Raw genomic sequence first — 27,216 nt, 5'->3', positions numbered from 1 at the left:
GTGTCATCTGTTTCAGAAAAGTACCTGCATAATTGCACACCCAACTCACTCAGGTGCTTCGCTATATCACATTTGACATTGTCCATAAGCTTGAGTTCATTTGCACACAAATCATACAATGATGAAAAGACCTGTGTTGTCCTTGTTAATGCAGACAGAGAAGATCTCCAACTTCTTAATCATCACCTCAATTTTGTCCTGCACATTGAATATAGTTGCAGAGGGTCTCTGTAATCCTAGATTCAGATCATTCAGGCGAGAAAAAACATCACCCAGATACGCCAGTTGTGTGAGAAACTTGTCGTCAGACAAGTGAAAATTATGGTCAGTAAAGAACTTTAAGCTCATCTCTTAATTTAAATAAAAGTGTCAATACTACTTCCTCTTGATAACCAGCGCACTTCTGTATTTTGTAAAAGCGTTACATAGTCGCTGCTCATATCATTGCATAGTGCGGAAAATACACGGGAGTTCAGGGGCCATGCTTTAAAGTTAACCATTTTCACTGTAGTGTCCAAAATGCCTTTCAAGCGGTCAGGCATTACCTTGGCAGCAAGAGCCTCTCGGTGGATGCTGCAGTGTACCCAAGTGGACTCTAGAGCAACTGTTTGCACGTGCGTTACCACTCTGTCTCCCTGTCATGGCTTTTACGCCATCAGTACAGATACCAACACATCTTGACTACCAGAGTCCATTTGATGACACAAAGCCTTTAAAAAGATCCTCTCCTGTTGTCCTGGTTTCCAGAAGAGGATGTCTTCCTTAATTGATCCCCCATAAATGTAACGGACATATACCAGGAGCTGTGCCAGGCCCGCCAGGTCTGTTGACTCATCCAGCTGTAATAATGCATAGAATTCACTGGCTTGTATGCAAAGCAGTAATTGTTTCAAAATATCTCCTGCCTTGTCACTGATGCGTCGTGACACAGTGTTGTTTGATGAAGGCATTGTCTGTAAAGATTGTGCCTTTTTCCCCAGCATTGTCCCAGCCATATCCGTGGCAGCAAGAAGAATTAAGTCCTCCACGATAGTATGGGGCATGCCTGTCCAAGCCACTCAGTAGCTCACCATATAAAATGCTTCTAGCCCCTTCTTATTAATGGTATCAGTTGCTTTTATACATGGGGGGGGGCTATAGTAAACCACTAAAATACCAAACTTTTAACAACCAAAGTTCCTTTCCCGTTTCAGCTACTGTCGTGACATTTGGTACATATACTGTGTGCATCTCCTCATGAGCAACACGTTTTCCATAAGGACCTATAATCTCAGCCCATTACATTTTCCACAAATTAGACTGTGTTCCCTACCAAACTTTGAACAAGCAGATCTCCCTTTTGAGCTACGGTCATGACATTGTATATCCAGTATATGCATTTCCCCATGAGAAACAAGTGTCTCATAAGGATCTATAAGCTCCGCCTACTCAAAAGTGTATCGATGTCAATAGAGCCCAACAGTGGAGGCGTCATAATACCCATAAAGCCTAATGGTCAAACAAGGTAAAGGTTCCAATCGTTTTTCTTAGAAAGATTTACACGGTTATCAAAACGGGGTAAGCCTACACAAAACACAGCCCTTATTTTAAATGTTTCTACAATCCCCTATGGGAAGAATGTAGTGGGAAAAACGCTGTTTAACCACTAGGTTTTATGGGTATAGTGACTCATACTGTGGTATTCTATATTTCAGTCATTGACCATTATGTTAGTATCGGTATAGTCTAGCCAGACTACTTTCATTATAACATTCCATCGTCTGCCCATTAAAATTAAAACCCACCCACTGGCTCCATGTCATCTACAAGACCCTGCTAGGTAAAGTCCCCCCTTATCTCAGCTCGCTGGTCACCATAGCATCTCCCACCTGTAGCACACGCTCCAGCAGGTATATCTCTCTAGTCACCCCCAAAACCAATTCTTTCTTTGGCCGCCTCTCCTTCCAGTTCTCTGCTGCCAATGACTGGAACGAACTACAAAAATCTCTGAAACTGGAAACACTTATCTCCCTCACTAGCTTTAAGCACCAACTGTCAGAGCAGCTCACAGATTACTGCACCTGTACATAGCCCACCTATAATTTAGCCCAAACAACTACCTCTTTCCCAACTGTATTTAATTTTAATTTATTTATTTATTTTGCTCCTTTGCACCCCATTATTTTTTATTTCTACTTTGCACATTCTTCCATTGCAAAACTACCATTCCAGTATTTTACTTGCTATATTGTATTTACTTTGCCATCATGGCCTTTTTTGCCTTTACCTCCCTTCTCACCTCATTTGCTCACATTGTATATAGACTTGTTTATACTGCATTATTGACTGTATGTTTGTTTTTACTCCATGTGTAACTCGGTGTCGTTTTATCTGTCGAACTGCTTTGCTTTATCTTGGCCAGGTCGCAATTGTAAATGAGAACTTGTTCTCAACTTGCCTACCTGGTTAAATAAAGGTAAAATAAATAAATAAATAAATAAAAAAAATCCTGTTTTACATCAATGTCTCTCCATCAAGCTGTAGAGTCCATTCTCTAACATCTCGTCCATTGTGAGCTATCAAGTTTAGATTTCCAGTGAGGGAAATGAATCCACACAAGTTTGAATAATTGTCACTGCATCATTCGTGGATGATGCCATGTTTACTGTGGTCTTGTTTTAACTATGGCATGTATTCATTTGAATTAATGCACCCTTATTGTAAAGTGTTACCATAGTATTTATATACATATGTTTCATACATTGTGTTACCTACATTGTTGAAGTAAAAATTTTAAACCTTCAATTCTAGCAGAGAGAAATTGAACAGAAGTTTGAGGAACTCTTGTTGGATTACCAGATCAGTGAAAATGAAAGCCTGCAAGATGTCACATTTGAAGACAGGATGAGAAACCTCCAGACTGAGCTGACAGTCCAATACTTTAGAGAGAAGCACCTCTCCCTTTGGCCTCTTTTTACCTTAGAGAATGCCATCATGTATGAAGATCTCTCTCTAACTGAGAGGTTCTGTATCCTTAAGGCCGTGACAGAGGTAACACTGGCAGGCAACCCGGATGCCGTCAATGGGGATGTCCACCAACTTGAGTGTGCCAAGAGGTATAACTTCCACCTTAGTCTTCTTGAGCATCTGAATGGTTCAAATTCCACTCTGGCAGGTAAACTTCTTTTGGCTTTTTTTGACACATTTTCAGATGTGTCTCAGACCAGCAGGGAGCTCCTTAGTCAAATTCTCTTCAGTAACATCTGGACACCTGTAGAAATCCTGCTCTTTCTTCGTGGGGTTGGTTCCATGGACCAGAAGAAAACAGATGCAATCCTTCATACAGTGCAGACCTACAGGCTGGATCTTCTCTCCACACTCTCTGCCCTTAGAAGTAATGATCCCAATAAGACTCTGCAAGGTTATGCAGAAGAAGAAACTGACAAAGATATTGACACCATTTTGAGTGAGATGCGGGATGCAAATTACCCCGAAAAGTTACTCTCTATAATGGAGACTGTCTTAGGACATATAGAAGAGAAGCTTTCAAAAGATCCCATGGTAGACACACAGAAGAAACTGAGCAAGAGAGAAAAAATGGAAATGATCAAAGACTTCAAGAACAAAATTAAATTGTTGAATTTTGCTGAGGCAGACAACACTATCCTCAAGGAAGTTCTTATTACAATGTGTATTGCTGTTAAAGACTGCACAGCCGTTTCCACTCAAAGTGGAGAGCAAATCAAGGGATATTTTCCCAGACTCACCCAGCTGGCATCATTAGTCATGCTCCTTCTACCAAAGGCAACATCAGATAAAGGATGCCTCTTAGAAATTGGCACAGGAGAAGGAAAGTCTTGCATTCTAGCTATGTTTGCAGCAATCCAGGCCATCAGAGGGGCCACAGTCGACATTGTGACCAGTTCTCCAATCCTTGCACGACGGGACGAAGAGGAGTGGAGAAAACTTTTTGACATGTTTGATATCACATCCTCCGTTGTGCCTCCACCGTTGATGAAGGAGAGCAGCCTTAAAAGCTGTGACAAAATACTACAGGACGCTTACAAAAGACAGATTGTGTATGGAACTGTAAGTGACTTTGCAGCAGACACTTTGAGGCAGGAATTTGAGAAAAACACCACTCGTGGGGAGAGGAAGTTTGACTTAGTGATTGTGGATGAAGTAGATTACATGACCTTGGACAGTGGAGTGCAGGTGACCTTCCTGTCTCATGAAGCCAGCGGCCTTAGGCACGTTGAGCAAGTCCTTGCTAGCATTTGGTGCATGATATCCGTGTGTCGGCCTATTCGAATGGAAGAAACGGGGGAGACTGAGTGGATAACTGGGATACAGCATTTTCACAAGGCTGCAAAGATGGCTGTTATGGGCTCAGACAGATCTGAACACTTTTCTGAATTTAATATTCTGCAAACAGGGTTGCAGTTTGGATTTTACACACAGGAAGACATTGATACATTGATGCAGAGTGAAAGTGAGGCACAAAGAGATGGTAAAGCTGATGATTTTCAAGATGAGAATTGGAAAGCTATTGAGGTGTTCATGACTAAAATTGGAGTGGAACAACAATATGATCTGCTCAGTATTCTTGAGACGGCATTAGATCAAACTGTTTTCATCGACTGTTACACATTAACAAATAATAAAGCCACATCAATTGGAGAGAAAAAAAGGGACAGTGACATGAAAATCAAAATGCTTCTCCTCAACAATGGACGAGCTAGTGAAATAATGTCTGAAAAATCACTAATTGATGCAGTTGTTCTTGAGATACAATCTAAAATCATATATTCTGACCAATGTCAGCCAAACTCAGAGGAAACCGATAACTATATTGTGATCCCCTTCTTCCTTAAGAAGTACATTGAGAATCGGATGCCAGTCTTTGTGGGAAATGCCTTAAAAGCTATTGCAATGAAACAAGGCAGAGAGTACATGATTGGCATGTCTTCTGACGCTAATCCAAGCACTGTCAGTGAGTCTGACAAACATTTCTACCATGCCATCATCCCAGTGGACTACCAGGCCAGTGGAGTACTGGAAAAGAACAAACGCTGGGGTGACGGCCTTCAACAGTTTCTAGAGATGAAGCACCAGTTGGCCATATCATCGCTATCCAATGTTACAAATTATATGTCAAATATCCATTACTTTAAAAGATACCTTAAAGGGAGTGGCATATTTGGTGTTTCTGGAACATTAGGTGGAAATGCAGACAAACACTTCTTGAAAAGCCATTACAAATCAGACAGCTATACGATACCTTCTCACAGGCACAATAAGGTAGTTGAACTCCCCGCTCTTCAGGTAAGCGGTGATGACTTAAAATGGATAGAGGTAGTCTGTGAAAGTGCATTGAAAGCTGCCGACAGGAACCAGGTCGTCTTGGTGGTTTGTGAGGATGTTAAGACAGCAAATGAATTACAGGTGGCAATGGCCAACCGAAGAGCAAATCAACGACATCCAATCACCATGTACACAATCAGTGAGAGAGACAACATTGAGCAAACCACATTCAGTGGGGGAAGCATCATTATCGCCACCAATCTGGGAGGACGTGGCACAGACATTAGATTGGAGCAGAAAGTGAATCAATGCGGCGGACTCTTTGTCCTTCTCACGCACTTTCCTGACAATCGCAGAGTGGAGAAACAGGTGTTTGGACGCACAGCCAGAAAAGGAAATTCCGGCATGGTACAAATGATACTCCATTGTGACCAACTGGCACCAGCGTACCAGGGCCAGCCTGTGGAGATCATGAGGCAGCTAAGAGAGGATCATGAAATCCAACGCATCACTGGTATGGAGACAAATGAGCTGCAGGAAATTGAAAGGAAGGAAAAATTATTTTCAACAGTTTGCCAATTTCTTGACAATTTTGACAGCAACTACTCAGAAAAAGAGAGAGAGAACCTGTTGACAATAAAGGTGGAGGAACATAGTTTCAGACGTCAAGGCGATAAGCTTGATTACCAGCCAGCACTCAATGCTCTGAAAGAATCCTGGGCATTGTGGTTGACCCTTCATGAGACCCATATCGAGAAGGATGATGATATCTCTGACTTGGAAGCAGACTTACTTCAACAATTGACAAACACAAGGAACATGATGTTGAAAGGACAAAGCCGAAATTTCTATGACCATCTGAAGCAGGCTGTTGTTAGAACCAACCTGCACTGCCGTGATAAAACCAAGTGGGACTATGATGCAAAATCTTCCTGGCAGAAAGCTGCAAAATGTGACCCCTTTTACAGAGCAGTGGCGCTATACAACCAAGCTTACATCACAATTAACCTGGCAGAGAGTGACCATAAAACAGAGGCTAGTAAATTACTGCAGGAAGCAAAAGACACACTAGGTATCTATATCTCTGAAACAACAAACACTTTGAATGCATGTCAGATGGCAATGAGGGGCAACTTTGAGCCACATCATGATGGTGTCTGCAATTTCCAAAGTCAGATGCAATCTAGGATGAATATTTTCCAAGCATGGCTGGGATACATTAACAGTACACTGAAAAAACTTGCAGAGCTAAAGAACAGTAAAAGTAGCGCCATAACAGAGGATTCCTCAGTGTATGCACTCTCAGACGGGACAGACTATGTCACCACAAATGAACTCATGGGCCTGTATGAGTACGGCCTTGGCATGGTGTTCGAAGTAAAAGAGAAGCCAAGGTTCAACATTGATGCTCTTGTGTGTTTTTTACTGGGTGCATGTCAGGTTCTGGCTGGAGTTCTTGTTTGTGCTCTGTCCTATGGCTCCGCCTCCCAGTTTGGTCTTGCCTTGATCTCAGAGGGAGTGTCTGACATGATCAGTGGGTGTGATGGCATGATAACTGGCAGTTTCAGTTGGGCATCGTGGGCCATCTCCAAAAGCATCGGTATTGGGATATCTTTGCTCACTTCTGGATTTGGCACCATCAAGAGAGCTGTCCAGTCTGTATATAAAGCCACAAAAGGCTTGCTAACAGGTACAAAAACCCTGTCATCTGTTGCAAAAGGTGTCATTAAATCAGGGAAACATGCATTCATGTCTTTCAAAGGCAGTGTCACAGCGGTCTCCTCTCTGTCCCTAGGTACAGTGAAGAAGCTGGGCACGAAAACTGTAGTCAAACAGACTTTCAAACATGCAACCAAGTATGCAGGACAGGAAATGGCTAAGCAGATAGTTACCCACACATTGCATTACTTCATTGATGCAGGGCTTCAAGCTGTACTGAAGGAGATTTTGAACAAGGCTTTCAAGGATTCAATCACCTCTGTAGTTAAAGAGAATGATGCATTGAGTCACACTCTCACAGAGCTTGTATGTGCTGGAGTTCCAAAATCAGCTTTACAGAAACAAGCTGCTGAGTTCAAGATAGACAGGGAGTGTGAAAAAAGTATTAAAGATTTAGTAAAATCAGTGACAGAAAAAATTATTTCTGATCTTATGATAGATTGCAGCACAGTGCATGAGATCATTGACAGAGTCTCTCAGGTGTGTAGCAAAGCGTCAGACCTTATGGACAACGCAGGAGTGCCTGGAAAAGTCCAAACTGCTATCTCTGCAAGCCTCTGCATAGCAGAGTTCAGTACAGTGCTAGTCCAAATGTTGAACTCTATCCCTACAGAAAAATGTATCAATGACAGATTCTCTTCCAAGTTGATAAAAGAAATTCATGCGCAACTGCCAAATGGGTATGACCAGGATGGCAGACACAGACTCCTTGATGTGGGACGCCTGAAGAATGAGCTCCTCGAGGGCATCTCAGAGAATGTCTCCCAGGAATTTATTGAGTCCTGTGCCAGACACATGAACTCCTTGATAACACATATTTTTAAGGAAAAGATCAATAAAGTCACGAACGCCATTGGCAATACCACTAGCAACATGCTTGGCAGGTACAAAACGGAAAACTATTTCGTAGAGCAGAAGCAGAGGCATGACATGAAATCAGCCAGTAAGCATGCAGGGGAGTCTACATGTGAGATTGAACAGTCGGACCTCCATCATTACATCAATAACATCAGTGATATTGACCGCCCTGCTTCAGAGCTGGACATCTATGTCCTTACAAAGAGTGACCTACTCCAGGGCCAAGGCATCAGGGTCAAGGTAGTGGATAAACATGGGAAACCACTCGATGAGCAATCCTACCCAGGCACTGACTGCTCAGCAGGATACATCACACTCAAACTGACCATGGAGCCAGAGACAGCTAAAAGGTACGTGCCTCTGTATTCAGCTCTGAGTTTCTGTGCCACGTCCCTCATTGAACTTTAAGGATATCAAAAATACAAATATTAATGTTCAATACCACTAAATTGACAGAGCATAAGATCAGGAGCATATTTATCCTAACTGCATTACTCTTCAAATTGCTATGTTTGAATTTTATCTTTGAACTTAACAATGATGATTGTGTTTGATTTGTTATTTTAGTGAGATGGGTCTGTTATCTCACATACAAGACCGAATCCAAGGTGTTCAAACTGCGTACAGCGGCCATTTTACCATTGTTCAACCAGATGGATGTGAGACCAGGGTGATGTCAGAGGGCCAGAATTGCATGTACCATGCCTTAATCCAGGCAACATCCAGAAGCCAGGAGCAGGACATCAAAGAACAGGCAAGGATTCTGCGCAAAAAAGTACAAAGCGAGGTTAGTCATGGAGTTCACATTCCATCTTTCATGTAAAACTTTGTCAAGTATTTTTTAAGAGAGCCATATGGATGTCTATAGTAGTTTATATGATACTGTAGGTGATGGGAGGCTGTAACCCACTGTTGCAGGAGTATGTTGACTCACAAATTAGTAATATTTTATTATATTTCATATTTTATTAGAGTTGATAGCATAACTTCACATATCTATATGTTGTACATTGACTCCTGAAAAAGTAACTAGAAAAGCAGTCAAACTGCATTGTGTAGGTCCCGGTGTTGTGATTTGACATACAGTACCAGTCAAAAGTTTGGACACACTTACTCATTCTGTCACAAGGATGACGCTGGAGTGGCGAAGCAGGTACAGGGAGTCAAACATTTAATATGGAACAAGACAGGACCAGCATCAGCACACGGGTAGCACAGACAAATTACAATTAATGAAGCAGCGGGGAACAGACCTGGGGAACTGACAAATATAGGGGAGGTAATAACAGGTGATTGAGTGAGTCCAGGTGATTCCAATATCGCTGATGCGAGTGACGAGGAAAGGTATGTGCGTAAATTATGGTTGCCGGAGTGCGTAATGCAGGGGGATGAGCGGGAGCAGGCGTGACATATTCAAGGGTTTTTCTTTATTTTTACTATTTTCTACATTGTAAAATAAAAGTGAAGACATCAAACCTATGAAATAACACATGGAATCATGTAGTAACCAAACATTGTTAAACAAATCAAAATACAGTTGTAGTCGGAAGTTCACATACATTAGGTTGGAGTCATTAAAACTCAATATTCAACCACTCCACAAATTTGTTGTTTAACAAACTATAGTTTTGGCAAGTCGGTTAGGACATCTACTTTGTGCATGACACAAGTCATTTTTCCAACAATTGTTTACAGAGAGGTTATTCCACTTATAATTCACTGTATCACAATTCCAGTGGGTCAGAAGTTTACATACACTAAGTTGACTGTGCCTTTAAACCGCTTGGAAAATTTCAGAAAATGATGTCATGGCTTTACAAGCTTCTGAAAGGCTAATTGACATAATTTGAATCAATTAGAGGTGTATCTGTGGAAGTATTTCAAGGCCTACGTTAACTCCGTGCCTCTTTGCTTGACATCATGGGAAAATCAAAAGAAATCAGCCAAGACCTCAGAAAAAGATTATAGACCTCCACAAGTCTGTTTCATCCTTGGGAGCAATTCATGAACGTCTGACGGTACCACGTTCATCTGTACAACCAATAGTGCGCAAGTATAAACACCATGGGACCAAGAAGCCGTCAAACCGCTCAGGAATGGGAGACACGTTCTGTCTCCTGGAGATGAACATACTTTGGTGCGAAAAGTGCAAATCAATCCCAGAAAATCAATCCCAGCAAAATACCTTGTGAAGATGCTGGAGGAAACAGGCACAAAAAGTATCTATATCTACAGTAAAAATGAGTCCTATATCGACATAACCTGAAAGGCCGCTCAGCAAGGAAGAAGCCACTGCTCCAAAACCGCTATAAAAAAAGCCAGACTACGGTTTGCAACTGCACATGGGGACAAAGATTGTACTTTTTGGCGAAATGTCCTCTGGTCTAACGAAACAAAAATAGAACTGTTTGGCCATAATAACCATTGTTATGTTTGGAGGAAAAAGGGGAGGCTTGCAAGCCGAAGAACACCATCCCAACCCTGAAGCACGGGGGTGGCAGCATCATGTTGTGGGGGTGCTTTGCTGCAGGAGGGACTGGTGTACTTCACAAAATAGATGGCATCATGAGGCAGGAACATTATGTGGCTATATTGAAGCAAAATCTCAAGACATCAGTCAGGAAGTTAAAGCTTGGTCGCAAATGGGTCTTCCAAATGAACAATGACCCCCAAGCATACTTCCAAAGTTGTGGCAAAATGGCTTAAGGACAACAAAGTCAAGGTATTGGAGTGGCCATCACAAAGCCCTGACCTCAATCCTATAGAAAATGTGTGGGCAGAACTGAAAAATCGTGTGCGAGCAAGGAGGCCTACAAACCTGACTCAGTTATATCAGCTCTGTCAGGAGGAATGGGCCAAAAATCGTCCCAACTTATTGTGGGAAGCTTGTGGAAGGCAACACAAAACGTTTAACCCAAGTTAAACAATTTAAAGGCAATGCTACCAAATACTAATTGAGTGTATGTAAACTTCTGACACACTTTGAATGTGATGAAAGAAATGAAATATGAAATAAATCCTTCTCTCTACTATTATTCTGACATTTCACATTCTGAAAATAGTGGTGATCCTAACTGACCTAAGACAGGGAATTTTTACTCAGATTAAATGTCAGGAATTGTGTAAAACTGAGTTTAAATGTATTTGGTTAAGGTGTATGTAAACTTCCGACTTCAACTGTATATATATTTAAAAATGTTCAAAGTAGCCAGCCTTTGCCTTGATGACAGCTTTGCACACTTGGCACACTTTTTTCAACCAGCTTCACTTCGGATGCTTTTCCAACAGTTTTGAAGGAATTCCCACATATGCTGAGCACTTGTTGGCTGCTTTTCTTTCCCTCTGCGGTTCAAATCATCCCAAACCATCTCAATTGGGTTGAGGTCGGGGGATTGTGGAGGCCAGGTCATCTGATGCAGCGTTCTATCACTCTCCATCTTGGTCAAATAGACCTTACACAGCCTGGAGGTGTATTGGGTCATTGTCCTGTTGAAAAACAAATGTCCCTGTTGGGTTGACGTATCGCTGCAGAATTCTGTGGTAGCCATGCTGGTGTTGACCAGCAAAGCACCATCACACCTCCACCATATTTCACATTGGGAACCACACATGCAGAGATTATCCGTTCACCTACTCTGTGTCTCATGAAGACACAGCGGTTGGAAACAAAAATCAAAATGTTGGACTCATCAGATAGAAGGACAGATTTCTTCTGGTCTAATGTCCTATGCGTGTGTTTCTTGGCCCAAGCAAGTCTCTTCTTATTATTTGTGTCTGGTAGTGGTTTCTTTGCAGGAATTTGACCATGAAGGCCTGATTCACGCAGTCTCCTCTGAACAGTTGATGTTGAGATGTCTATTATTGAACTCTGTGAAACATTTATTTGGGCTGCAATTTCTGAGGCTGGTAACTTGAATGAACTTATCCTCAGTAGCAGAGGTAACTCTGGGTCTTCATTTCCTGTGGTGTTCCTCATGAGAGTCAGTTTCATTATAGTGCTTGATGGTTTATGCACTTGAAGAAACTTCTACGTTTTAAATTTTCCACATTGACTTACCTTCGTGTCTTAAAGTAATGATGGACTGTCGTTTCTCTTTGCTTATTTGAGCTGTTCTTGCCATAATATGGACTTGGTCTTTTACCAAATAGGGCTAACACCCCTACCTTGATTGATTGGCTCAAACGCATTAAGAAGGAAAGAAATTCCACAAATGAACATTTAACAAGGCACACCCGTTAATTGAAATGCATTCCAGGTGACTACTTCATGATGCTGGTTGAGAGAATGCCAACAGCGTACAAAGTTATCATCAAGGCAAAGGGTGGCTACTTGAAGAATCTCAAAATAAAATATATTTTGATTTGTTTAACACTTTTTGGGGTTATTACATGATTCCATATGTGTTATTTCATAGTTTTGATGTATTCACTATTATTCTACAATGTAGAAAACAGTACAAATAAGGAAAAACCCTTGAATGAGTAGGTGTATCCATCTTTTGACTGGCACTGTACATACCAACCCAAATCTGTAAACTCAATTGCACATTCTTCAGCTGAGATGCTTGACATTTTACATTTTAATAATATAGCAGATGCTCTTATCCAGAGCGACGTACCGTTAGCCATCTTAAGATAAATACACTAAGTGGGACAACCACATATCTCAGTCATAGTAAGTAAAGGTTTTCCTCAGGAAAGAAGCTATCAGCAACGTCTGTGCTAGGATGGGGGGGTCAGGTGTGAGTGTTAGTGTGCGGAGGAGCAGGGTGACATAGCAGAACTTGGGAAGGTTGAACACCAGGTGGGCTGCAGCATTCTGAAAAACCACTAGGGGTTTGATAGCACAAGTGGGAGCCCAGCCATCACTGAGGTGCAGATGACAAGTGCCTGGATTAGGACCTGCACCGCTTACTGTGTGAGGTAGAGTCGTACTCAACAGATGTTGTAGCGCATAAACCTGCAGGAGCGGGTGTTTGCAGAGAATGACAGGGTGTTGTCCAGGGTCAATCCTGGACCTCAAGGTCCTCTACTCCGACAACATTGATAACCCCCGAACAACATCCTGGTAGGTATAACGGTAAATTAAGATACATGAACACAGGAATTACAATTACCCACAATCCTCTAGCATAGAGTTCTTTCTAAAGTCTTTGAAAGCCAACTTAACAAACACATCACTGACCATTTCGAAATCCCACCGTACCATCACCGCTGTGCAATCAGGTTTCCGAGCTGGTCACGGGTGCATCTCAGTCACTCTCAAGGTACTAAGCGATATCATAACCGCCATCAATAAAAGACAGTACTGTGCAGCCGTCTTCATCGACCTGGCCAAGGCTTTCGACTCTGTCAATCACCGTATTCTAATCGGCAGACTCAACACCCTTGGTTTCTTAAATGACTGCCTCGCCTGGTTCACCAACTACTTCTCAGATAGACTTCAGTGTGTCAAATTGGAGAGCCTGTTGTCCAGACCTCTGGCAGTCTCTATGGGGGTGCCACAGGATTCAATTCTCGGGCCGACTCTTTTCTCTGTATATATCAATGATGTCGCTCTTACTGCTGGTGATTCTCTGATCCACCTTTATACAGACGACACCATTCTGTATACTTGTGGCCCTTCTTTGGACACGGTGTTAACAAACCTCCAGACGAGCTTCAATGCCATACAACACAGCCTCCTTCACTCATGCTGCTGAATACACCCTCAAAACTGACTATCCTACCGATCCTTGACATCCGCTATCTGAGCAGCTTAACGATCGCTGCAGCTGTACACAGCCCATCTGTAAATAGCCCATCCAACTACCTACCTCATCCCCATATTGTTTTTAATTTACTTTTTTTTCTCTTTTGCACACCAGTATTTCTACTTGCACATCATCATCTGCACATCTATCACATCTATCACTCCAGTCTTAATTTGCTAATTCACTACAATGGCCTGTTTATTGCCTTACCGCCTTATGCCATTTGCACACACTGTATATAGACTTTTTCTATTGTGTTATTGACTGTACGTTTGTTTATTCCATGTGTAACTCTGTTGTTGTTTGTGTCGCTTTGCTTTATCTTGGCCAGGTCACAGTTGTAAATGAGAACTTGTTCTCAACTGGCCTACCTGGTTAAATAAAGGTGAAATAAAAAAATGAATGAAAAATAGCCATGTGTGTATTGTCAATGGCAAAGCCATAGCTAGTGGTATAGAAGGAAAAGTGGATTGTGGGTAATTCCTGTGTTCATGTTGCTGAATCTTATTAACCATTGTACCTACCGCACTGTTATTCTGGGGTTATCAATATTGGTTCTCTGCTGTACGCTCCATCACTTTTGGCAGGGTTATTGGTTCAAGTACCTTCAGTGATAAGTGTAGTAAAATGTATGGGACCAGCCTATTTTTTTACATTATTTTAAGATGAATGACCCTTGATATAATTATTGGCTTAAGTAAAACTTTTTAAGTCACTCTATCCTCCATTACAACCGACACTACAATATTACTGTAGAATGTAATGTGTGGAGACAGGTCGAAAAGCATAAAACATTTATGGCAATTTAGCTAGCTAGTTTGCTGTTGCTAGCTAATTTGTCCTGGGATATAAATGTTGAGTTGTTATTTTACCTGAAATGCACAAGGTCCTCTACTCCGACAATTAATCCCCACATAAAACGGTCAACCGAATTGCCTGTCTGGCTCTGAGATCTTGGGTCTATTGATTTAATTGACTTTCTAGGAGGGTCTCTTTTTTTAATTCCATGCATACTAAATAACAGATACAGATAGTGGCCTCCACAGTAGGTAAACCCAGAGCGATGTATGTAGAGAGTTGGGCCAATGCGGTTTCTGCATTATGATGCTTTTACATCACACTTCACCATTCTATGGCAGCCATGTTAGTTCCCTATTAACATTACATGGTGAATAATTAAACAATGATATGTAACTAAATGTCTAGAATTAAAACAATATTAAAAATTCCAAAAGTTGGCCGAACTTTTAAGGCTCTGGGCACACTCCTACTGTCCATCATGCCCATTTTCGGTTGTCTGATAGAGACATTTTGGTTTGGTCTGTTTCATGTTCGGAAAATAAATAAGTATATATTTTTAAACAACAATGAACCCTCTGGTTTCTTCAGGCTTCAGTCCTAAGCAGAAAGTGACCTTCAGACTTTATATAGAGCATTATTTTATGTGTATAACATAATTACAGTGTAAAACTTTTCGCTGGAGTTACAGTATTGTACTGGCACCACGATTGCCAGACAGTTATTGTATTTTGCCTATACTGTACCATAAAAAAAGCAAAGAGATACTGTAAAACACAAACCAATACAGTTCTGTATTTTTACTGTATTAACTACATTACTTCCACAGCAATAGCATCTTAATGTTTACAGTAAATTACATGTTACTGTAGGTTTAAACCTTAGCCCTGTCGATTGTCATAGTTACCACGACGACCGACCAAACTAATTTCATCTTTCAATCACCCACGTGGGTATAACCAATGAGGAGGTGGCACGTGGGTATCTGCTTCTATAAACCAATGAGGATATGGGAGAGGCAGGACCACGATCAGCGTCACAAATAGAAATGACTTCTATTTTACATGCTGACCACACTCCTTGCGTCGAGTGTGTGAGCGTTGCAAAATAAATGTAAACATACACGTTATTCAATTATTGCACCCACACTGCTTGTGCGCGCCAACGAGCATCTTCGTTGCCAAGGGCTAAAATAGAAGTCAGTTCTATTTGTGACGCTGATCGCGGTGCAAGTCCTGCCTCTCCCATCTCCTCATTGGTTTATAGAAGCAGATACCCACATGCCACCTCCTCATTGGTTATACCCACCTGGGTGATTGAAAGATGAACTGAGTTCGGTCGGTCGTCGTGGTAACTATGAAGTCCAAAGAAGAAAAAGCCTGGAAGGAGGAGAGATGACTAGAAAGGATTCATTTGACCGTTTTGTGTGGATTAATTGTTGGAGTAGAGGACCTTGTGCATTTCAGGTAAAATGTCCTGGGATATAAACGTTGTTTATGTCCCAGGACAAATTAGCTAGCAACTGCAAGCTAGCTAAATTGCAGTTGCCTCAAAAAAGAGACCCTCCTAGAAAGTCAATTAAATCAATAGACCCAAGATCTCCGAGCAAGACAGGCTGTGTAGTTGGCACAACTTTACAACTAATAATTAAGGCTTATCAAACAATTATTTTTGTATAAAGCCAGAAAACACAATACATTTCTGAAACAGCCAATCATTTTTTCAAAGGCATGGGCCTAGATTATATGAATAATAAAGCCAGAAGTGTAAGAGACAGATTTAAGCAAATTATTGAGAATTGGATTCTGTCAAAACAATCAATCAATGTCAGCACTAGAGCTATAGCAGTTTCAAATCAATAGTAGAGGAAAATCTGGCAACTTTCAAAATGTTTTGTTAAAATGTTGGACAGTTCTGATGACAAACTGGTGCCAATGTTCACTAGAAATAAGGAAAAGTTAACTGAAAAGCTGAAAAGCTTGTGCAATCTGGCTATTTTTTTGTTGTTGCTTTGTTCAGTCACTTTATTATCACAACTTTATTATCCATAACGTAAAGTGAATGAATATACAACAGACATGTTACCAACAGATAGGCAAACAGGGAAAAGATTGCTTCTCCCCTCGCTGTGTGTGTGTGTGAGGACCAACTTCTCTTTCTCTCTGGCTTTCCATGTGTTCTGCCTCCAGACCAAACTCCTCAGAAATGATATATGATGTAGAAGCCTAGGAAGAGGAAAACGGCCACTACAAAATAAAAATATTCTATCAAAAGTTTAGCATCGTTATAGGGGAAAATGTTATCGAGAACCTTTTATCGCCCAGTGCAAGAATAGGGAGCACAACCTTTGGGAGTAGAGAAATTGATATTGTGACACTATTTATGCTTACTGACTTCAATTATTTCCTCAAACAGGTTCAGGAAAACCTCCCAACCTACTGTGAGTTAGTAAAACTCCAGAAGCGCTATGATAATGTTATGGATCCTGGAAAATATTCCATATTGGGAGGGGTAAGGCCAGAAAAGAAGATTATCAGCCAGGACTACAGGGATGCCATCGCACCTATGACGGAAACCGACTATATCATTGCCCAGCTTTACGACCTTGGTTATGTTGCCACATACAAAGAGTAAAGTAGTTTCATCTTCATTTGGATACCGATTGCATAGATGATTTAGAGACACTCAGGATACAATTGTAAAAGAAATGAGTTCTCTAATCATATGAAAATGAATTTAGAAATGTATTATTTCTACACTCAGGAAATGTCTTCAAAATATCAATAAAGGTAATGTTTCAATATTCAAGACTGTTTCGAAGACTCTTAGCTGCTTGATACTGTACATATGGCCCCTGATATGTCTCATGCACTTTCTTTTTCTCTTCCCTCAAAAGTGTAAGAAACACCATATTGTCTGGAAGGTACGCTGTGGAAGCCGACCACATCATACCAAAGGACACATTAAGGAAGGCACTAGTACACCGTGACTTGGAAAAACTCAAGAGTAAGAATTCACAACTTTATGCTCTAGTAACAAGTATTCAATCGGACCCAAATGGAAGATGCCACCTTGTCATGCAGGTTCTCTACCAACATCACCGCACTGCCTTGACAACTGGCAATTGCATGGAGGCCAAACTGTGCAGGTGAGTCAGCAGGTGTGAGATGTTTGCGTGCATGTACATCTGCACTGGGCGTGCAAGTGAATCTGTTTCAGAGTACAGTGGATTTATTTATGAAAGCATGAATAAGAATATGTCCCTTTTTAACCTTAAAGTCTTATAGAATGTTGCCCACCCATCCCTGGTCCCTCTCTCTGCCCCATTTCCCAACAGGGCACTGCTGGCTGACACACTCGTAAGTGGGAATGCTGAGAAGATGCTGAAGCAGGCCATGATTATGGCCAATCCTGTGTCCTCCCAGAAGCTTAGGGATTATGCAGGTATCGACATCACAAGCTTGTCTACTGCTGTCCATTCCCTACTGCTCTGTTTATTCCATGTTGCTCCATGCATTCCCCACTGCTTAATCCATTCCCCACTGCTCTATTCACTCTCTTATTCAACATCCATTCTCTACTCCAGTGCTCTTTAATTCTATGTAACTGCTTAAATTTGGATGAGTATTTTTATTCAGAGGACTTACCAGTTTATTGTACATGTTTACCCTACACCTAGGCCTCAGAAACCGCTCGTCCATTGGAAAACATCAAGACTTTTCAGAAAATGGGACGAACTGCTACTACAAAGCTGGGTTCATGAATGTGTTCAGTGAGTATCTGAAAATTGGCATCATTGACCAGAACCAGCATACGAGGCTAAAGTCATGGGCCAAAGAAAACAGGCACCAGGACACAAACACAGAGGAGTTTAGAGAGATACAAAGAATAGTCGAAGGACAACAAGGTGAGAAATCGAGGAAACGGGTGAGAGGAAACATGCTCGGACCACAGACACATCAAAGCCCCTGACAAAGTGGGAACATTCTCTCTCCCTGTATCCTATAGTCATTTACACAGAATTTAGATCATGCATTTAATTATGTTTGTAAAGGAAAATAATGTAGACATCAGCTGTATATTGATGACCAATGTAGGGTCTTTGTAAGCCCGAATGTCACATGCTGGAGAATGGTGAATGATTTCTTATGTTTCTTCATGAGGGACTTGGTTTTCTATCTGTTACATAAAAAAGGAAAAGACCCGACTCTCTGTTCAAGTCATAGGCCTCTCTCCCTCATCAATATTGACATGAAATTGTACGCCAAGGTTCTAGCCAAACACCTTGAAACTATTTTGCAAAAACTAGTTCATCCTGGTTTGTCAAATATCGATTGGCGTCAGACAATTGGAGACGTCTCCTACGTATAATACAAATTACACCTGATATACCATCCTCCTGTGCAGTCCTGTCAATTGATGCAGAGATGGCCTTTGACTGTCTCGGGTTGGGTCTACCTCTGGTAAACTATGGAACATATGGGATTTGTTTATGACTATGTTGAAGACACTGTATAGTAACCCCTCTTTAATGGTCTTGAGAGTGTGATGGAAATGTGATACATTTGCTTTTCTTATAACTAATTTCTGTGTTCTATTCATGTGCTGTTCTATAAACCAATTTCTGTGTTCATGCAAGTGACTGACTGAACGAACCCTCACTATCAGTAACTGCAATTTAGCAGTACGTCCAGACCTTGTTTTGAGAATGAAAGACGTCTCAGCTTAGAGAGAAGAAGCCTCGTGAGGTATTCGTTATGAACCAGTATTGGTCGGTCATGTGAATGAAACAAAACACAAATAATTAATTAATTATGCTAAATCATGCAAATGTAACTTGTATGTGTATAGCCGTATATAAGACAACTGCTGGGACAGCCCAGGCAGAGCTTCTGACCGACGTTCACAATGGTATGCTGACAAATAAACATTGATTAATTTAAGATTTACTTCGAGGGTCCCTGTGTAAAATTCCACAACAATGTGTAACCAGTGCTCCTCAGTTTTCCATCAAACGGTGATCTCATCAAGGCTGTCCAGTGTCCAGTCTCCTATTTGCCATATCACTGGCACCTTTTGGAAGAAATAAAAATGTCAATCCTACTTCAATCGAGTACAGGCTTAACTGAATGACAGAGACAAAATGCAATCTAGAATTTTATTGAATTGTTTGGGGTAGACCTCATCTCTGAGGAATGCTCCTTGGCATCAGATGCTGATGACAGGTTACCTTATGCTAGGGCAGTTGGCATCAAAACCCCCCAAAAATAAATACGTTACTCACCAGGGAGAAGGGACACATGGAGCAATGGTTGGATATTAAGACACTGGTAAATAGATGTAAAAGAGATGCATGCAAAGACTAGAACAAAAGTGCAATTATACTGTATACTGTAATGTAAAGTATTATATGAAATGTTTGTTAATTACATCTAACCAACCACACATGATGTAATGCAATATGTATGATTAACGTGAAACTACAGCTGAGCTTTGAACCCAATAGTGCAGATCTTCAACCAAAACATAATATTAGATAAAATAAATCTGAATGAACAAATAAAACAACAATTACATATTTAATTTATTTCATAAACAAAGTTATGCAACACCTAATGCCCCTGTGTGAAAAAGTAATTGCCCCCTTACACTCAAAAACTGGTTGTGCCACCTTTAGCTGCAATGACTGCAACCAAATGCTTCCTGTAGTTGTTGATCAGTCTCTTGTGTCGCTGTGGAGGTATTTTGGCCCATTCTTCCATGCATAATTGCTTTAACTCAGTGACATTTGTGGCTATTCAAGCATGAACTGCTCGTTTCAAGTCCTGCCACAACATCTAAATTGGGATTAGGTCTGGTCTTTGACTTGGTCATTCCAAAACGTCAAATTTGTTGCTTTTTGACCATTTTCATGTAGACTTGATTGTGTGTTTTGGATCACTGTTTTGCTGCATGACACAGCTGCGCTTCAGCTCACAGATGGATGGCCTGACATTCTCCTGTAGAATTCATGGTTCCTTCTATTAAGGCAAGTTGTTCAGGTCCTGAGGCAGCAAAGCATCCCCAAACCATCATACTACCACAACCATGCTTGACCGTTGGTATGAGGTTCTTACTGTAAAATACAGTGTTTGGTTTTTGCCAGACATAATGGGACCCATGTCCAAAAAGTTATGTCCATAGAACATTCTTCCAAGGTGCTTCCAAGTGTTTTTCCACTCAATTGTCCAGTGTTGGTGATCGCGTGCCACTGGAGCCGCAATAGCCCATCCGTGACAAGGACCGGCGAGTTGTGTGTTCCGAGATGCCGTTCTGCACACAACTATTGTATTGCGCTGTTTTTGCCTGTTTGTGGCCCACCTGTTAGCTTGCACAATTCTTGCCATTCTCCTTTGACCTCATCAACTAGTTGTTTTCGCCCACAGGACTGCCGCTGACTGGATGGATTTTGTTCATCGCAGAATTCTCGGTAAACCCTAGACACTGTCTTGCATGAAAAGACCAGGAAGCAGGACGTTTCTGAGGTACTGGAACCGGCGCGCATGGCACCGATGATGATGAGGATACCATACTTATGTTGGTTAGGTCATTAGTTTTGCCCATTCTAAGATTCAATCAAACAGTAACTGAATGCCTTGATGCCTGTCTTCCTGCTTTATATAGCAAGCCAACGCCATGTGACTCACTGTCTTTAGGAGCTAACCATTTTCTTGAACCAGGTGGTGTACCTAATAAACTGACAAAGAGGCCTCCCACTCTTTCTATTCTGGTTAGCGACAGTTTGCTCTGTTCTGTGAAGGGAGTAGTACACAGAATTGTATGAGATCTAAAGTTTCTTGGCAATTTCTCACATGGAATAGCCTTCATTTCTCAGAACAAGAATAGACTGACGAGTTTCAGAAGAGATTTCTTTATTTCTGGCCATTTTGAGCCTGCAATCGAACCCACAAATGCTCCAGATACTCAACTAGTCTAAAGAAGGTCAATTTTATTGCTACTTTAATCCGAACAACAGTTTTCAGCTGTGCTAACATAATTGCAAAGGGTTTTCTAATGATGAATTAGCCTTTTAAAATTATACACTTGGATTAGCTAACACAACTTGCCAATGGAACACAGGAGTGATGGTTGCTGATAATGGGCCTCTGTACGCCTATGTAGATATTCAAAAAAAAAAATTATCTGCCGTTTCCAGCTACAACAGTTATTTACAACATTAACAATGTCTACACTGTAGTTCTGATCAATTTGATGTTATCTTAATGGACAAAAAATGTGCTTTTCTTTCAAAACGAAGACATCGCATGGGGTGGAAGACAAGGTTTACGGGAGTGGGGGGGTGGAGGGGGTTAGATGTAGACATGTTGGCTGGGTGGGGTGCGGGGAAAGGGATGGGAGGTTGGATGGAGACATGTTGATTTGGTGGGGTTGGGGGAAAGAATGGGAGGTTGGATGGAAACATGTTGGGGGAAATGTAGGTTGGGGGTGGAGGCCTACTTTTGTTTTTCCTGTTGATACTGAATTTATTATTACTTAATTATTACTGTATATATTTCTTATCTATCTTTTGAGGTGAAGCCCATGTGTACATATAAACTGAATATATTAATGGAAAATGAAGCTCTGCGCTGCACTGTAGGCTAAAGGAGCAAATGGAGCAATCTGCAGATAACAGCACATCCTCCCCTGCTGTTACCAGGGATACAGCACATCCTCCTCTGCTGTTAACCAAGTAACAGCACATCCTCCCCTGATGAGACAAAGATGGTAATGGTATAATCACCCAGTTGGGAATATTAACAGATCATTATATGGTGATAAACTCCCCAGATCAGCTTAAATACCATACAGTTAGACAAACCACATTTTTACATGTGTGCTAGACATTGGTGGAAATATATTGTTATTGATGCTTTGTTAATACAGACTAAAATAGATGTCCTAGATGGCAAATAATGATTACAAGTCAAGGTACAGTCCAAATCCATTGCAAACACACCAAGATGCATCAATCTACATTTAAATGTCATAACATGTCAAATATAATCACATTCCTTGGGGGTGTGGGTGGGGGGCATTAGTGATGAACTGACTGTAAATGGTCCAAATAGTTAATGATGTGGGATTGCGGAGCATGCTGGCACATTTGATAATCCCCCTGTAATGAGAATACACTGGATATCACTGGCTTTGTTCATATTCCGGCATTAGACACTGAGCTTATTAATGATCACAACAGTAACCATACAGCCACGAGGCAGGACACGACTACCAGGCATGCAGTCTCCTATTTCCCTTTTACTGCAGTGGGATAAATCAGTGTTTGAAACAAATGTATACACCTCACACACATGGTTATGAGATTAATAAATAGAAGATACCTGTACCATGTCAAATATAGAGTTTAAATGTATTAAATAATGAGTGTGCATCCCAGTATTACACTTTATATACATCACAGAAGACTGATATATAACAAAACCGTTTGACATTGAAACATTGGATTTTCAACTGGATTTTTTAAATAATATTTATAAATTATGACATTTTAAAAAAATGTTAACATTCCACCCACTAGGTCACCTTACTGCAGGAACGGCTACAGAAGAAGACAAATAAGAATAAGAAAGCCTCAGTAAGGTTGTTCCTAATGGGTACCCTATTCACTATTTAGTGCACTACTTTTGACTAGGGCCCATAGGGTTCTGTTCACTATACAGTGCATTCGGAAAGTATTCAGACCCGTTTACTTTTTCCACATTGTGTTATGTTACAGGCTTATTCTAAAGTGGATTACATTGTTATTTTTTTTCTCATCAATCTACACACAATACCCCATACTAACAAAGCAAAAACAGGTTTTTAGAAAAAAATATTGTTGTAAAAACTGAAATATCACATTTACATTAGTATTCAGACCCTTTACTCAGTACTTTGTTGAAGCACTTTTGGCAGCGACTACAGCCTCGAGTCGTCTTGGGTATGACTCTACAAGCTTGTCACATCTGTATTTGGGGAGTTTCCATATGGTAGACTTGAATTACTATTTATTTAGTTTCATTCCACAATGGTATTACATTTCTTCAATATCAACTCACAGGGGTAAAGAAGTGTCCCCACTAGACATTGATTTCAAACAGTTAATTTAGAATCCCATAGAGCGAGAGGTTATAGAATGTTCTATATAGAGAGAGACAGGTCATTTTAGTAGTATGCCATACAGAGCATTCAGAAGGTATGCAGAGCCCTTTTGACTTTTTCCACATTTTGTTACATTACAGCCTTATTCTAAAATTGATCAATTTAAATAAATTTTATCAATCTACACACTACCCTATTGACAAAGCAAAAACAGGTTTTTAGACATTTTTGCATGATATTGTCATTTCCGGTCACAACTTTCAGACTTGTTTACGTGTTGCTGTGCGTTTTGTTGCCAACCTTACTTTGCTACCTGACAACTTGACAGTTTTTACTTTTTAATTACCATTTATATTTTTAGTTTTTCCCTCACTCAACTGTTTTACTCCGGACGCTTTATCTGGACATGGTTCGTCAGGACCTTCAACACCGAAGCTAAGTAGTAACATTAACATGATGCCTTCTAATTGCAGTCGCTGTACTCATAATATACAGGAGAACGATCGCCTTACGGCAGGATAGCTGTGCTGCAAGCCCAGCTTCAGACGCAATCGTTAGGCAAGGGTAATTTCAGTGTAGGAAAGGATGAAACAGCATCTGTGCCACCAGTAAGTACAGATAGTAGGATAAATCCCCTCGCACGTTCCCCACAGCCGGGCAACTTTCTCATGGCTTCTTGAGGGAAATGCTGTAGGAATGCTCCAACGGTGTCGCTCATTCCGCTGACAAACTTTCAACCGGTTTTCCCCATTAAGCAGCGAGTCGGAGTCTAAGGCCGAGCCTTCTCTTGTCTCTACTCCTCCCGTTACGGGGTCTGAGACGCTTCCCACCATTAGCTCTGACAAATTGAAAACCCTAGTCATTGGCGACTCCATTACCCGCAGTATTAGACTTAAAACGAATCATCAAGCGATCATACACTGTTTACCAGGGGGCAGGGCTACCGACGTTAAGGCTAATCTGAAGATGGTTCTGGCTAAAGCTAAAACTGGTGAGTGTAGAGAGTATAGAGATATTGTTATCCACGTCGGCACTAACTATGTTAGGATGAAACAGTCAGAGGTCACCAAGTATAGAGATATTGTTATCCAACATAGCTTCAGCATGTAAATCAGCTAGAGTGATGTGTCAACATCGAGTAATTGTCTCTGGCCCCCTCCCAGTTAGGGGGAGTGATGAGCTCTACAGCAGAGTCTCGCACCTCAATCGCTGGTTGAAAACTGTTTTCTGCCCCCCCCCAAAAGATAGAATTTGTAGATAATTGGCCCTTTTTCTGGGACTCACCAACAAACAGGACCAAGCCTGGCCTGCTGAGGAGCGACGGACTCCATCCTAGCTGGAGGGGTGCTCTAATCTTATCTACGAACATAGACAGGGCTCTAACTCCTCTCGCTCCACAATGAGATAGGGTGCAGGCCAGGCAGCAGGCTGTTAGCCTGCTGCCTAGCTTAGTGGAGTCTGCCACTAGCACAGTCAGTGTAGTCAGCTCAGCTATCCCCATTGAGACCGTGTCTGTGCCTCGACCTAGGTTGGGCAAAACTAAACATGGCAGTGTTCGCCTTAGCAATCTCACTAGGATAAAGACCTCCTCCAGTCTTGCCACTATTGAAAGAGATCGTGATACCTCACATCTCAAAATAGGGCTACTTAATGTTCGATCCCTCACTTCAAAGGCAGTTATAGTCAATGAACTAATCACTGATCATAATCTTGATGTGATTGGCCTGACTGAAACATGGCTTAAGCCTGATGAATTTACTGTGTTAAATGAGGCCTCGCCTCCTGGTTACACTAGTGACCATATCCCCCATGCATCCCACAAAGGTGGAGGTGTTGCTAACATTTACAATAGCACATTTCAATTTACAAAAAGAGTTTTTCGTCTTTTGAGCTTCTAGTCATGAAATCTATGCAGCCTACTCAATCACTTTTTATAGCTACTGTTTACAGGCCTCCTGGGCTATATACAGCGTTCCTCACTGAGTTCCCTGAATTCCTATCGGACCATGAAGTCATAGCAGATATTCTAATTTTTGATGACTTTAATATTCACATGGAAAAGTCCACAGACCCACTCCAAAAGGCTTTCGGAGCCATCATCGACTCAGTGGGTTTTGTCCAACATGTCTCTGGACCTACTCATTGTCACAGTCATACTCTGGACCTAGTTTTGCCCCATGGAATAAATGTTGTGGATCTTAATGTTTTTCTTCATAATCCTGGACTATCGGACCACCATTTTATTACGTTTGCAATCGCAACAAATAATCTGCTCAGACCCCAACCAAGGAGCATCAAAAGTTGTGCTATAAATTCTCAGACGACACAAAGATTCCTTGATGCCCTTCCAGACTCCCTCTGCCTACCCAAGGACGTCAGAGGACAAAAATCAGTTAACCACCTAACTGAGGAACTCAATTTAACCTTGCGCAATACCCTATATGCAGTTGCACCCCTAAAAACTAAAAACATTTCTCATAAGAAACTAGCTCCCTGGTATACAGAAAATACCCGAGCTCTGAAGCAAGCTTCCAGAAAATTGGAACGGAAATGGAGCCACACCAAACTGGAAGTCTTACAACTAGCTTGGAAAGACAGTACCGTGCAGTATCGAAGAGCCCTCACTGCTGCTCGATCATCCTATTTTTCCAACTTAATTGAGGAAAATAAGAACAATCCAAAATTTATTTTTTATACTGTCGAAAAGCTAACTAAAAAGCAGCATTCCCCAAGTGAGGATGGCTTTCACTTCAGCAGTAATAAATTCATGAACTTCTTTGAGGAAAAGATCATGCTCATTAGAAAGCAAATTACGGACTCCTATTTAAATCTGCGTATTCCTCCAAATCTCAGTTGTCCTGCATCTGCACAACTCTGCCAGGACCTAGGATCAAGAGAGAAACTCAAGTGTTTTAGTACTAAATCTCTTGACACAATTATGAAAATAATCATGGCCTTCAAGCTGCATACTGGACCCTATTCCAACTAAACTACTGAAAGAGCTGCTTCCTGTGCTTGGCCCTCCTATGTTGAACATAATAAACGGCTCTCTATCCACTGGATGTGTACCAAACTCACTAAAAGTGGCAGTAATAAAGCCTATCTTGAAAAAGCCAAACCTTGACCCAGAAAATACAAAAAAACTATCAGCCTATATCGAATCTTCCATTCCTCTCAAAATGTTTAGAAAAAACTGTTGCGCGGCAACTCACTGCCTTCCTGAAGGCAAACAATGTATACAAAATGCTTCAGTCTGGTTTTAAACCCCATCATAGTACTGAGACTGCACTTGTGAAGGTGGTAAATGACCTTTTAATGGTGTCAGACCAAGGCTCTGCATCTGTCCTCATGCTCCTAGACCTTAGTGCTGCTTTTGATACCATCGATCATCATATTCTTTTGGCGAGATTGGAAACCCAAATTGGTCTACACGGACAAGTTCTGGCCTGGTTTAGATCTTATCTGTCGGAAAGATATCAGTTTGTCTCTGTGAATGGTTTGTCCTCTGACAAACATCTGTAAATTTCGGTGTTCCTCAAGGTTCCGTTTTAGGACCACTATTGTTTTCACTATATATTTTACCTCTTGGGGATGTCATTTCAAAAACATAATGTTAACTTTCACTGCTATGCAGATGACAGCTGTACATTTCAATGAAACATGG

The 27,216-nt window shown here is 41.2% G+C and overlaps 1 protein-coding gene and 1 long non-coding RNA gene across 2 annotated transcripts in view; one reads left to right on the top strand and one right to left on the bottom strand.

The window, feature by feature from the left end:
* Positions 1-19,982, top strand: part of LOC109864902 (uncharacterized) — a 37,035-nt gene extending 17,053 nt beyond the window's left edge. The window contains exons 6-11 of the mRNA XM_020452957.2: positions 2,791-8,210; positions 8,428-8,647; positions 16,827-17,041; positions 17,308-17,559; positions 17,749-17,855; positions 18,091-19,982. Of these exons, the coding sequence (XP_020308546.1) occupies positions 2,791-8,210; positions 8,428-8,647; positions 16,827-17,041; positions 17,308-17,559; positions 17,749-17,855; positions 18,091-18,383 (6,507 nt within the window). The 3' untranslated portion in view covers positions 18,384-19,982. The remainder of the gene's footprint in view (positions 1-2,790; positions 8,211-8,427; positions 8,648-16,826; positions 17,042-17,307; positions 17,560-17,748; positions 17,856-18,090) is intronic.
* Positions 8,372-9,097, bottom strand: LOC116355031 (uncharacterized). Its single transcript, XR_004204258.1, has 2 exons — positions 8,975-9,097; positions 8,372-8,623 (listed from the first exon to the last, which is right to left on the bottom strand). It is a non-coding gene; the product is annotated as an uncharacterized LOC116355031 (long non-coding RNA).
* Positions 19,983-27,216: the final 7,234 nt, after the last annotated feature.

This window comes from Oncorhynchus kisutch, linkage group LG19, assembly GCF_002021735.2.
Source record: "Oncorhynchus kisutch isolate 150728-3 linkage group LG19, Okis_V2, whole genome shotgun sequence".
Taxonomy (NCBI): Eukaryota; Metazoa; Chordata; class Actinopteri; order Salmoniformes; family Salmonidae; genus Oncorhynchus; species Oncorhynchus kisutch.
This window is presented reverse-complemented; position numbering and strand designations above follow the sequence as displayed.